The sequence below is a fragment of the Arachis duranensis genome, chromosome 4, assembly GCF_000817695.3.
Source record: "Arachis duranensis cultivar V14167 chromosome 4, aradu.V14167.gnm2.J7QH, whole genome shotgun sequence".
In the NCBI taxonomy this organism is placed as follows: domain Eukaryota; kingdom Viridiplantae; phylum Streptophyta; class Magnoliopsida; order Fabales; family Fabaceae; genus Arachis; species Arachis duranensis.
Window position 1 is genome coordinate 119,384,625 of NC_029775.3, and position 15,024 is coordinate 119,399,648.

The window sequence follows — 15,024 nt, forward strand, 5'->3', positions numbered from 1 at the left end:
CTCCCTTAGGGGGGGTTGATTGTAAGGTCCCACATTAGTTGGGGAAGGGAACGAAGTATGCCTTATAAGAGTGTGGATACCTCTCCCTAGAATGACACGTTTTGACGAATGAGTGTGGGGGTTTCGGCCTTCGACTATCATCCCTATCATCAAAGATAAAACCGTGAGGTCTTGTGTGCCAAAACGGATAATATCGTGCTAGCGGGTGGTCTGGGCTGTTACAGATTATATCAGAGCCGGAGCCCGGATCGATGTGCCAGTGAGGGCGCTGGACTCCCTTAGGAGGTGGATTGTAAGGTCCCACATCGGTTGGGGAGGGGAACGAAGCAAGCCTTATAAGGGTGTGGATACCTCTCCCTAGCATGACGCGATTTGATGAGTGAGTGTGGAGGCTTCTGCTATCATCCCTATCGTAAAAAAAAAACCGTGAGGCCTTGTGTGCCAAAGCAGACAATATCGTGCTAGCTGGTGGTCTTGGCTGTTACAGATAGTATCAGAGCCGGAACCCGAATTGATGTGCTAGGGAGGTGGATTGTAAGGTCCTACATCGGTTAGAGAGGGGAACAAAGCATGCCTTATAAGGGTGTGGTTACTTCTCCCTAACATGACGCATTTTGACGAGTGAGTGTGGGGGGTCTCGGCTATCATCCCTATCGTCAAAGGCAAAACCGTGAGGCCTTGTGTGCTAAAGCGAACAATATCGTGCAAGCGGGTGGTATGGACTGTTACAGATGGTATCAGAGCCGGAACCTGGATCGATGTGCTAGCGAAGGCGCTGGGCTCCCGTAAGGGGGTGGATTGTAAGGTCCCATATCGGTTGAGGAGGGGAACGAAGCATGCTTTATAAGAGTGTGGATACCTCTCCTTAGCATGACGTGTTTTGACGAGTGAGTGTGGGGGCCTTCGGCTATCATCCCTATCGTCAAAGGCAAAATCGTGAGGCTTTGTGTGCTAAAGCAGATAATATCGTGCTAGCGGGTGGTCTGAGCTGTTACACCTGTGACTAACCGATATCTGATTTACTTGCTGCAACTGCATTCTATCTGAATTTTTCTTGTCTGTATTATATGTCTATGCAACTGAGAGATCCCTCATGTTGGCTGAGGTGACACTGAGGATTGTTCAACTGGTTATTTGGAGGACTAGAGGAGAGTGAGATTGAAGTGTTAAGTTATATTTGGATTAGAACTTGAGTACCTTAGATAGTTTACTTGATTTCTTATTAAAGTATAAGTCTAAGCTTTGAATATGTGTATTGAAGTTCTATGATTGCCTCTGACTTTTTCAAGACTTTATATATTATCTATGTAGGCACATTTACCATACTGAGAACCTTCGGTTCTCATTTCATACATATATTATTGTTTTCAAATGCATGATGCGAGGCACCGCACTAAACATTAGGGCCGTCAAAATGGGCTAAACCCATCAGGCTAGCCCATTTACCCATTTAAATAGACGGACTTTATCTCTAAAACTAATCCCGTTTAAATTTCGGGCTAAACGTGCTGAGCCCGATTAACCCGAAAAAATGACAGGTTAAACGGGCTAGCCCACGGGCTAAACGGGTGGCCTGTTTATTTTTTTCTTTAAAAGTAGCATTTTTAGCCAATATTTTTCTCGATCCGACCCATCAACTAAAAAAAATATTATTTTTTAATGGTTTTTGACCTAAAAGTGGTATTTTGTGTTAAAATATTTTTAAAAAAATAAAATGATAAACGGGCTCACCCGTTTAACCCATCGGACTGACCATAAACGGTCCGGGCTAAAAAATTCTGGCTCGCGAATAAAGCGGGTTTAAACATGCCAACCCATTTAACCCACGGGCTTAACGAGTCGGGCCTAAATGGGTCAAGTTAGCCCGTTTGACAGCCCTATTTATTCCTCTTAGAGGTTGATTTGGAGAAACAGAATTTATATTTATCTGTTGGTTTATTTCTGGAGTTGTATATATATATTCTAGCCGACCTTTGCTTCGCAAGTCGAGTTTAGAGCTTGCTTATGTATCTATATTTTGAAACTCAGTTTATATACTTGTCTTTTTAGTTTTCTGTATAAGTCTTCTATTTCATCGCTTTTCGAGTGTGACGCGTTTTCGGTCTTGTTTTGTTCATCTTTTCTTCCAAACCTCCTAGTTAAACTATTCTTCATATATATCAATTACGTATTTTTATTTTAGAGATCGTAGCGCTTCACCACCTTTGATTTAAATCCTAGGCATAAAATTCTGTTTGGTAGGGTGTTACATAAGAAAAAAACCCCTCTCCAAAACTGATACTTATCCTGTCTCTACTTTTCTGATGGGGTAACTATTTGCCAGTGGGGCAAATTTTTAGCTGGATTGTAAATTTTTTGTTTTAGCCTCTTAAGTGTTGATACTTGACAGTAACAAAGATTAGTTTAGCTAAAATTTTTTTAATTATATTTCTAATTTTTTTTCTTTTCTCATGAAATCCTATAAATAAAAAATACTAAAACTTTAAATAAAAAATATTTTTACCAACCAAATAAATCATAAATTTAACCAAATTTTAACGTTGCCCTAAAAGAAAGTGCATTAAAAAAATAATTTAATTTCTCTCTGAGAAGTAAAAGTAGGTAACCAAGCAAGCTCTGAAGTAGTTGCAAAACATGAGACATTGTGACATATCTTTTTTTCATCTTCTTATCAGATTTATTAATAGTCAAACTAGAAAAAAAAAACGTGGATAATGTTGTAGCCTCCCCTGTTTCATAACCCATATGACCATATCATAGTTTCGCCACCATCGATATAAAAATACACTGCTACACTTCCCTTGTCCCAGCACAAATATCCACGAGAAGTTCCATCTCTTCAAATCATATTAAAGTAGTTGCACCATTCCAATTAACAATGGAGGTAAACTGTTAATTGAACCCATTTGACTAACATATTTTGCATTAAGTGCTTATGCCGAAGCATGGATCATAAGCAAAAGTAATAGTAATGCAAGCTCAGATTGGTTCATAACTATAACATGTTATTATACACTATAGCTAGATGGAACCTTAAATGCTAACCGGGTAATGAATCCAAGATTGCTTAATCTTGGCGCATAAAATCAGTTAGAAAACGACATATTCACAAAATTATTGTCTGAATTAAGCCATCACAGTCACAAAACTTCATGGCCTGCATAGAACACAAAGAAGATCATCCATCATATCATAATGTGATCAAAATTAACATAAAATAAAATGTTACTAGTAAAGCATAAGAGAATACAATGCTAATACCCTTTTTCCTCTGCCCCTTAAGAGTCACTAAGAACATAAATCAAAGGAGTGAAATATTGGTAAGGTTGTAAGTTAGGACATTCAATCATATGATTCAATTTGATGTGATACTCTTTCTACTTGAGACTTGTGTATAGTATAAGACTAGACCAGTTTTTTTATATGGCACTAAGTAATGTTCCAAGCTGGAATAACCTAATATGCTATATGAATATTACATCAAAGTAAGTAATTTGAGACTTGTAATGCAACCAGGTATAAGATTAAGAACTTACTTCCATTGTAACGTGAACTGTTTGGCCAACATAGCATAGTATTCAATCTCTGACTTCCTCAATGGTAAGGGTGAACGCGGATCGGATCGGATTGGATATAACAAAATCTAGATCCGATCCGCACTAGAATTATCAGATGGACTTAATATCCTTTAAACTTGGATACGATCCGCACATTTACGGATATGATATCGGATATATCCGCACAACACAAAAATATTTTTAAAAACTTATTTTTATTAAAAAAATTCCTATTTTCTACTCTTTTAAATATGTTTACTCTTAAGCCAATGAGTAATAGCTCAAATGACATAGTCTCCCTATACTCAATTAAGAGGTTGCGGATTCGAGTCTCCTATCTTTGGTTAAAAAAAATATATATATATGTTTACTCTTAAAATAATATTAAACATACTTTTCTTAAATAATAAAATTAAAATAATACAACATATATGATAATTATTAGTTGAAATAAAACATAAGAAGAATTTTAATTATTTATTTATTTATTTTTGTGGATCCGTGCATATGCTGAACGGATATACGGATACCTACATAAAATCCGCAATTCGATCCTATAAGTGTGCGAATCTGATCCAATAGCCTTGCAGATCAAATGCATAGCCTCAATTTTCGGATCAGATCTGATCCATAAACATCTCTACTCAATGGCGTGCAGTTGTTGCCAATGATAATCAATTTCCCTGCAAACAATAAAATTTTCACAAATTATTACAAAATTCACAATCATATTTTAACTATTTTAAGCAAAACTCATTATTGTTTATGATAGTAAATGGAATTGGACTTCAATTCAAGCTAAATTAGATATAGAATTATTCCATACATATATAGCCAGGATTTTGGCCTCATAAACTCTCAGACGCCCAAACATTAACCATGCACTTTCATGCATTTAACCTTTCAATGAAGTTGGAGTAGTTTGGTAGTTAGCTCACTAGACCGTTTAAGTAAATGGCGAAAAATTGAATCTCGCCTTGTATATGTAACAACCTGTTAGCTTGTAACAAATTCTTAAATAGAGTTCACTAGTCCTCAATTTTGCCTTGTATGGATAACAATTAATTGGCCAGCAACAAATTTTATCAGTCACATATTGATTTCTTGTATCACATTAAGATAAATCTTACGAGTCTTATTTCATTGTGATGTACCTAATAATACTACAAAGGATACACATCAACAGAAAATTATTAAAGGTGTTGCCAAAGCCAACATCTTAACTGAAAGTATACAATCAATAAGAAAAAGTATATTTATGTATAACACTCAGCACAATAACGAAGCATACCTCACCACAATACTAGATTGTAGGAAGCAAGACAGCTATTAATGATTCCCCTAGCATTTGATACATCAAGTTTCACCATGAATAGTTAAAACTAACATCTGAATGCAATTTAATATAAGCAGAGTAGGACCTATCCTTTTAAAACGTGTTTAAGTAGTTTCACTAACACGTCTACTATATATTCCTTAATTAAGCAGTAAGTTTAATATAAGAATTTTCATAACAATAAGAATTAATAATCTATCGTTTTAAACCAATCAAATTTAATGTTAGATGACTTAAATTTTTCATGAGTAGTGGTTTTCATGTTGTTAAGTTTTCCTGAGAATATGATTGGATACTTGCAAGAAACATCATATGGATTAAGGAATGTCATTGCTCGATAAAAAAAAGAGATAAACAGAAATTTTACAAGAGATTCATTTGACAAATTCACTAGACTCCACACCTAGCATCTCAAGTTTGCAGGAGAAACGTATTATCCCCAAAAGAATCTACAATTAAAACTTCTAGGATTGGATAAGGTTTTGACATGATAAAAGAAAAGTACATTATGCAATCTGCAAAATAAAGCATCTAAAGTTTTACATAACCAACTAAGAAATAAAATATCTAAAGTTTTGCATAACCAACTAAACTTCATTTGCACCTTTCAAATGCTCTTCTTCCCCATGTGTCAAGCTGTTCACTTGTATGTTGGCTCCTAATTCTCTTTCTTTGTTTGATGCTAACCTTTTGCAACATCAGGTTGTTCAAAATATTCAGGTGAACTTGATGGCCTGCAAAAAAAAAGGGTCAGGTAAAAGACAAAGTTTTAGGCATGAAAATAATCTAAACTTCAAAACTGCACCACAAGTCCGGACTACAAGAAGCAAGACAGTGATCAATGATTCCTAAGCATTGATAAATTCAAATTTCAGCATCCAGAAACAAAAGTCACATTTGATTGGAACTTGATGCAAAATGCAATGAAAACAAACAGGAATAGCTTCGTGCAAAGCATAGGAGAATGATTACATGCCAAATTTCCTTCTTCATCTTCTTCTTATTATCCTTATCTTTAATGTCACTAGGGAGTGGCAAGAGACTCTCTGCATACACAGTATAGGGACGGTGATTGTAGGGAAGTTGACAACACAAATTTTTAAAATGCTTGAGCAGGTCTCCTCTGACATTATATATGAAGTACCCTTTTTTACCACACGAAGTATAACCTCTTCCAATAGTATCCCTATTACTAGATAAGCACAGAGGCTTGAAGTCCTCGCAAGGAATCTGATAGAGAGTCCAAGATGAGTGCACTTTATATTCTTTCATCACCCATATGTCAGTGTTACGGCAATCATCATTGGGAGAAGACAAGGCTAGGCAGCCTCCGAGTAGGGCAACACTTGGAGAGGAGCCTGACAGTTGTTCCGGCGCAGATATAGTTGAAAAAGTCTTTTCCTTGAGATCAAAGATAACAATAGCATCCCTGTAATCTTCAAGATCGAAAGGCACCCAATGAACAGCACCATTAAAGAACAACCCACCAGAATGCCAGTAACGAAAACCCAAGAGTTTGGGGAAAGCAGCATCAAGATTAATCCATGAATTGGTTCTCAGGGAAAAGCAATCCAAATGATAATGTCCTTTGCAATCGCTCCAAGCTACAAGAAGTAAGTAATCATCCTGTGATGCATCATAACCAAATCCATGCAGATACGAACGGTAGGCAATCCTGCCATAGAGAGGGGGCTTACTACGATGAACAATATGAGAGTAGGATATTCTTTTGCTGGATCCAGTGAGTGGGTTCCATACCACAAGGAAATGTGGGTCTCGATGCAAGAGAATAAAGCCTCTGCAAGATCCCAAGACCACAAAACCAGAACGTGCTTTATTTTGGAAAGGGGGACACACCTCTTTTTGTGATGCATTGTTGTCATCTAAGTAAGCCAAGTCAGCCATAGTGTCGTTTTCCATGGAGAGGCATGCATTGCTGGCAGCGGTAGAGTGGTAAAAATGAAATGCCGCAAAGTCAGGATCAGAAATTAGAGAGCACCAGAGCTTGGAAACGCACTTGAGGCGAGCGAGATGTCTGATCGACACCCGCAGAAGGATTATGTGAATCAGGTCAAGAGGGAGGATGTCGTGAATGCTCTTACTCTTGTCATTCTGATTCTTCCTCTCCATGCTCGATTGCTCTTTTACTTTGTTCACCGTGTGCTTCAGCTTCTTCTTCTTATCCATACTTGGGTTGCGGAGCTTTTCTCAATTCATATACCAATTCACTCAACTGCGGTTCCCCGGTCTTGAAATTGCCTTGAAAAAACAAAAAAGGGTTAGTTTTGGATTGTCTATTGAAAAAAAAAGTTATCTTTTAAATGGGTCCGTAAAAAATATCGTATTGGATATTTTTGTTCCAAACAAAATTTTATTAGGTAAGTTTCTGAATTTAAAAATGTTATTTATTCTTTAAAAATTAGAGTTTAGCACATCTACATTATATTCATTTTACAATACTCCCAATCATGCATAGTTGTGCAAGCAGAATTACCTTAGACGAAAAAGGATCGCGACGTTGGAGGAGACCCAGGACGAAAGAGGAGTGCGGGTCGCCTATGGAGCTGCGCGTGCGGATGGAGCAGTTCTTCGCAGGGGGAGGTGCGCGGTGCGGGAGAAGACGAACGCGGGAAGGAGGGGAGGCGCTGCAGCCCTGGTTTTTCAGTTTTCACAGAGGAAAGGTTTTCTTTAGTTACCACTGAGAAGAGGTGGTTAGTTAAAATCTGTTTTTAAAAAAATATTTAAGGTTTTGTTCATGATATATTAGTGTTAAGAAAATTTAAATTTAAAATTTAAAATTTTAATTTAATTATTCTGTTTTTTAGATTTTTTAAATTAAAAAAAGATAATAAATATATTTAAATGTGTTTTTTTAAATTAATGTTAAAAAATCGAATAAATAACAATATTTAAAAGATACTTATTGAACTATTTTAAATTTTATAAAAATAAAATATATACGTCCTATTTTTAAGGATTTATTTTGAAAAGTGTATAAAATAGTAAAATTAGATTTATTTAATATTTCTATTTAGTTCGGTAACAAATTAATCTAAATTAAACTTTTTTATTCAATATATTTTTCACTCTAATATTCTAATTATTTATATAATATTTTTTACTTTTATCTTTCACAAATTACCGTGCAATTAACATCAAAATATTTATACTATAATAAATTAATCAAATAAAAATATTCGAATAACCAACTTTTTTGTAATCAAAATACTGTGCTTAATAAATTTATACCATAGTTTTATTTTCTCTTTTTTTTTTAAAGTCTTTCGTTTTGGTATATTTTGTATGTAAAAAGTTACCTTAAAAAGTTATACTGCATTCTTTATTTTAAATTTTGTGGTTTGACATACAAAGTGATTAAGCATTAATTTATTTTTATCTATGTCTATCATAATTTACTAGAAAACTACTTAAAACCAATTGCATTAACAACATGATTAAAAAAAAGTGTATATTTGTGTATATAATTGATAAAATAAAACATCTTTAAATTTTACATAACTAATTTTACTTGCATATTCATTACGTCATCTTTAATCATTAAAGAGCCAAATAAAAAAAATATAGAAACAAGCAAATTAAGTAGTCTTCTCTGTTATGATACTTAGATAAAAACTTAAAAAAAAAATAGAAAAAATAAAAGATACAAAACTGATATTAGTGTCCACAACATAATTTACAATACAAAATTTGTAGTAATTCTAAAAATTATAAAAGTCTATACTCAAAACAATTAAATACACAAGATATTTAACTAGGTAGGACTAGTCTTATGATATTTAACAATCCACTTTTGTTCGACTTATATTCAAGACGGTTAAATGCTTATATTTATATACTTACATGCATAAAATGGAACTTAATGAGCCAATACAGCTCACTATTGACAAATGAAAAATAATTCAGAAAACTGAATTGACAAATCAATAAATTCATAATTTTCAAGTTGGAATTCACATTTTATATATATATATATCTCACAACGAACTGTGCTATTCTGTGTATAAATTGTTCGACCTATTACATTGTTTCCGCCAACTATTAATGCATAGAAGAAAAGGGAATTATTTATGTAAGCCATTTAGAATCATTTAAACAGAGGGATTAGTATTGAAAGAACAAGAACAGGAATCTAATGATAGATCAGTCAAAGATAACGCAACTAAGGAAATATTGTAGAGATAAAACATAAAGAAGCAAATCCAAAACTTGAACTGCATATATAGGAGATTAAAAATAAAGCAGATAATCTCAGAAATATTACTTTACTTAGTTTACTATTATATATAATTCAAAAGAGATATTGAATTTAACAAGAGGAAACTCAATTGCATTTTCAAATGCTTGAGTTTTTCCCAATCATAGAATAAGAATTTTGAGGAGTTTCTTTCCAGCTCAACTTGCCAATCCTACACTTTATTTATCACACAATCAAAGTGTCCAATATTTACTCCCAATTCCCTTCCCTTGTTTGACCTCTTCGTGATTCTAAGAACCTGCAGAAAAGATCAACCAGTAAAATTCACCGCATTACACATGAAAAACAGAGATAATTTTAATCTCAAAGAACCTCAATGGGAGACGTGACAATAAGAAGCAAGATATGGTTTAATGGACTTCAAATTCACCATCAATGGTCAAATCGTTTCAATCAATCATAACACAAGCAAAATAAGCAGAACCAAAATGGTGTAAAGCACACTTTACATACTCTTCTTCCTCTTCTGCTTGATGTTGCTAGGGAGTGCCAAGGGACAGTACACATGCACGATGGACCTTACGTGGCTGGTAGGATCACCATAAAGATATTGAACATATTTGAGCAGCTCTCCTCTGACATTATATACAAAGAACCCTACTTCACCCTCCCAAGGATAACATCTTCCAATAATATCCCCATTAGCTGATAAGCACAGTGGCTTAAACTTAAAGCATACAAGGGGAATCTCATAGAGGGTTCAAGACGACTGCACTTTATATTCTTTCATCACCCATATGTAAATGTTACAGCTATCACCATTGTTATAATACAAGGCTAGGCAGCCTCGTAATACGGCTATACCTGGATAGGAGCATGCCAGTTGTTCCGGCCCAGATATGGTTGAAAAAGTCCTTCGCTTTATATCAAAGATAAGAATGTGAAAACCGTACTCATGAGTAGACCAATGAATAGCCCGTTACAGAACAACCCCTTAGATTTCAAATTATACCAGTTCAGTAATTTGGGAAGTGCAGCATTAACATTAATATTAAACCATGAATTGCTTCTGAAACAACACAGATCAAAATGGTTTTCGCCGTCTTTACCCTTATATGCTACAACTACTACATAATCATCTTGTGACGCATCATAACCAAAGCCATATAGAAGCGCTTCAAGGCGAACGGAGAAGTGTTCATAGCTTGTTGCGACATTAACCATATGAGAGTATGAAACTCTTTTGCTTGAATCAGTGAGTGGGTGGGTTCTATAGGATAAAAAACTGTGGTTCACAGTGTAAGAGTACGAACCCTCTGCAGGAACCAACAAGACAGAAATCATCAAAAGGTGGCTTCTTCTTGAAAGGGAGAGAGATGGCTATTGCATCAACGCCATCATTATCATTTTGAAGCAGTGCGTCGAGATCAACGGAGGAAGCGTGAGAATTGTTTTGGAGGAAGAGGCATCTATGGGAGGGTGCGAGAGAGTGATCAAGATGAGATTTTGCGAAATTGGGATCGAAAATGAGAGTGTTCCATAGCTTGGAAACCGCACTTGACGCACACAAGGTGTTTGATAGGAACCCTCGTAAAGATTGCTCGTATCAGTTCCAGAGGAGGGAGATCGATGATGCTCTTGAGCTTCTTCTTCTCCATGCTCGATTGCTTCATTGCTATTGGTCCCGATATTAGGGTTTTTGGCGAGGAAAAAGATTCATATGCACATTTCTTCAATCCATTTAAAAAGACGAGCGTTTTCCCGCGTTTTTTTCCCTCAGTTCCTAGAAACTAGAGAAGTGCCCGTGGGATGCACGGGTATCATAATTATAATGAAAAATATTTAATATTAAAATATTATTAGATTAAAGACTTGATATAAACTTTTATTTATATATATATATATATATATTAAATTAGATCATAAGAATAAGAATATGTGATTTTACTTTTTGAAAAAATTGCAAAAGTAAATAAAATTAAATAAAAAATATGACTTAATTATAATAAATATATTATAATATAATTATATAATGAAGTTGTGAACAAAATAATTTAATATTAAAGTCTCATATAAAATAAAGTTTACGAATCAACACAAATACTAAAAAAATCTAAAGTTAAAATACAACCCAATTTGCATTACAATAATAAAGTTAATTTTTTTTTCAAATAATGAAAACTATACAAAATAATCCCATAATTTTCATTATTTTTTAATTTTTACATTTGTTTCAAAACTCTTATGTACTAAATTCATTGTTCTTCTTTAATTTTTCTCCTTTTTAAGACAAAAAAAAAATACTTTTAAAAGCTTCGATACCAAAAACTCAAATGCTGAAAAACAGTTCCAAATAAAAAATGATTAAAAATAAACAATCATATTCAATCAAACAAAATTGCTATAAGATGAAAATAATTATCCTTCCTTAGTCTTTATATGACTACTTGGACATATAAACATGAAATGAATTGTCATCAATTTTTTTCTTCAAAAAACGAAGAGCAAATATTCTCACACATCAAAGCTAATAAGGTATGTTCTTAAGAAGATTAACTTCCTATTATCAGTTATTATTTTTTTATTGAAAAAAGGTCTAAAATCATGATATTTGGATTCAAAGCACTTATTAAAAGGTACGAACAAAGTGAAAAGTAATTTCACATATATGTACATAACTTTTATTCAAAAGAGTCGCAAGATGCCAAAAATATTATAAAAGATTGAAAAAGTATCAAATCAGAAGGAAGATGAGAATGAAATTTGAGTTTGTGATTTAAATAAAAATACGTTAACCAACTACTGTACTCCATAAAGAAAAGGATTTAACTATCTATCTTCATTACTTCAAAGAAACATGCTTATATAATTATGAAAAAATGACAAAATATATCGTGTATTGTCGTTATATGTGAACAAAAATAAATAAAGCTAAGTATCACATCATGCAATATTATTAAAGACCTCTGTTAAATACTACATTTAAACTTTATAGTACTGCTGTTGGGCATCAAACTATTGTTTTGAATAAGCATTATAATGCCTCTTTTTATTTGATTAAGAATTATAATACCTCTTTTTTTATTTGACCCTTGATAATGTAACAAATAATTGTTCCAACTTGTATCATTGTATGCTTTGCAGAACTCTTCCTAACCATTGTCAAACTTGATATTACCTTATAAACAAATGTTGTCAAACTCTTATAGTGGTTTTAATGAAACAATATTGTTGCTATTAAGTCGAGGAACTTCAACAAAAAGCAAGGCTTTATGTGAAAATTGTTTACCAAAAAGACCAATATTTTCAAACTATTCTAATTAATAAAAATGTATAAATTCCTCATTAATCATACCTTGAGAAATACTAAAAAAAAAAAGATGTTAGAGAAATACTTATTTAATATTAATTATTATTAGTAGTAGTAAACAAAAGATAACATGAGAGAAAGGGTTTCTTAATTTTTTAAGCCATTCAAAAACTGATAGTTACACTAAGTCATAAACTGATAGTTACACTAAGTCATCAATATCTCCATAAAAAGATGTGAACTATGAAGTTAAAAACTCGATGAGAAGGAGATTCCATAAGAACTTGGTATGCATTGTTCCTGTTAGGTGGTTCCAACTTCCAAATGCCCTTTTAATTTGTTCATGTTAGGTGGTTCCAACTTCTAAATGCCCTTTTAATTGATTAGAAGAATTTAAAGGCCCATTTTAGGGTCATTATTGAAGTGTTTTAAGTTAAAATGATTCGGTTAATAATTATTAGAGGACCAATCACATCTATTTATACTTTATCAATATCAAAATAAAGGTGCAAAATTAAATATGTAAAAAAATGTGCAAAATTAAACAGGTAAAATATTTAAAATAATAGAACTACTTAAAAAAGTTTGACCGCATATTATAAGTTACCACTCTATCTTTGGTTAGATCATGAAAAACAGGCTAAGATAACTTCAAAAATAATCTTCTAGTACAAAAGGGAATATAATCGTCACTTCAAGAGCTTCTGTCCAGCTTACCAGCAATAAAATCTGACAGGTCTACTTCCTTCAATTAATCCTTAATTGACATTTGAATGGAATTCAACAATGCGAGCAGCTTCAAGCCAAAACTCCTACTGCTGAAAATTATCTTAGTATAAGAGTTGGGTGCCCTCAGTGGCTCCAAAACTTTTGCAGCTTCCTCTACATGGTCTTGTCAGATACCAACACTCCATTTTCCTTCATTCTCGGCCCTCTTTTCAAAACCTCCAACATGAGGTTATTCAATTCTTTGCAATAAATGTGCACGGCAGAACTCCCATCACCTTAAGGGTCCTTCTAAAAGTATTAGATGAAGTTGTAAGGTTAAAAGTGAGCGATGTTGGTATGGCTATGCTATAGAATCCATATCAACCAACCTAGAAACACATCTAAAAATGAGATATAAAATTAATCATGAAAAATAACAACAAAATTCTTATAATTATTACTACTCTCTAACCACAAAGCTTAGTTTTTTGTATTTACCATAACAACAAATAGCATTAAAGCTTGTGGCACACAATAGACAACAAAAGTACCCCATTCCAAAAATCATGAACAGAGTAATGATATCCAAAGAAAAAAAAAACAACTATGTAATACTTTTTCCTCAAAAAAAAAATCAAGAATCGATATAAACCTAATCAACAATAAAATTTAGATTCTTCCAAAGAACCATCACACATAAATATGAAAAGAGCCATAGTTGATGAGAACTAATCATTGAATTAAACTTGCTCATTATTCATGATGCTCCCTAATATGACGTGATAAATACTCCGCTACTCTATCTAGTTGTGTCAATCTAAAGACAGCCTACATTAAAAATCAGAGACCAAGAGGCATCTTATCAAAAGAGTTGACGTTGTGGACCAGAATTAACACTAAATTCAAAATCAGAAGAAAATAATGAACAATAGGAACATGAAAAAGAAAAATTACTGAATAGCAATTATGAAAATACCTTATATATAATATGTTCAAGATAGTGGTGATACTAACATTTACATCACTATTAGGAAATAAATCAAAATTTAACTCCAACACCTCGATGCGTAAAAAAATTCTTCAAACAAATACTAAAATTGAGAAGCAATAAAATTAGGCCATTCCTCAAAGAGATTGGAATTCAAAACCATCAAGTTTGACCTTTTGTCTTTCTATAATCAACTAATGAAATTATTAATATCATATAAAGGGTCAAATGAATTTGGGAAAAAAAATAGAAAAAGCAATAGAAGGAAAGCTAGAAACTTGATAACCTACATGTGCCAAAAATTGGTCAAAAACAGATTCAACATATAATCAATTATTCTGTTGAACTATTTTAAGTTGTATTATATGACATTGCCAAAAAATAACTTGTTATAATATGTCTTAAATCTTAACCGAAAGTTATTGCTACAACTCCAACCAATAAACAAATTATTTTTCACAACTGTGGTAAGTAGTTTCCATGTCTAGCTAACCATCGGAGAAGACAAAAAAAAGTCGAAGGCTTATATGACTTTGGATATACTGTATAGATATCAAAATAGTAATCAAGACAAATACTTACTTGAAAGTTATACACGAAGTAAATCGTTCACTGTGATAAGAGAGAAAAACTAAAAGCACCAAGAATATTTTCTAGACACTATTTTAATTATGTAAAAAAATAAAAAGAAAAAAAGAGATGAACGTGGATTTTTCTTCAAAAAGAATTAAGTTTATAAGTTAAACAAACTCATAAACATAGTCAAAAAAGACTCATAAACATTAAGGACAGCCAAAAAAATAGAATTCAAGAAAAGACTATGAATTTATGATGAACAAACCATCTAAAGTTAAGACTTAAAAGAAAGGCATTAACCAATCATATCAAAAGTAATTGGTATCACCATTT

At 33.0% G+C, this 15,024-nt stretch overlaps 1 protein-coding gene across 1 annotated transcript in view; it reads right to left on the reverse strand.

Moving 5' to 3' along the window:
• Positions 1 to 7,515, reverse strand: part of LOC107486476 (F-box/kelch-repeat protein At3g06240-like) — a 43,499-nt gene extending 35,984 nt beyond the window's left edge. The window contains exons 1-3 of the mRNA XM_052260861.1: positions 7,388 to 7,515; positions 6,911 to 7,152; positions 6,063 to 6,829 (exon numbers count right to left, since the gene is read on the reverse strand). Of these exons, the coding sequence (XP_052116821.1) occupies positions 6,063 to 6,829; positions 6,911 to 7,080 (937 nt within the window). The 5' untranslated portion in view covers positions 7,081 to 7,152; positions 7,388 to 7,515. The remainder of the gene's footprint in view (positions 1 to 6,062; positions 6,830 to 6,910; positions 7,153 to 7,387) is intronic.
• Between the last annotated feature and the right edge of the window lie 7,509 nt (positions 7,516 to 15,024).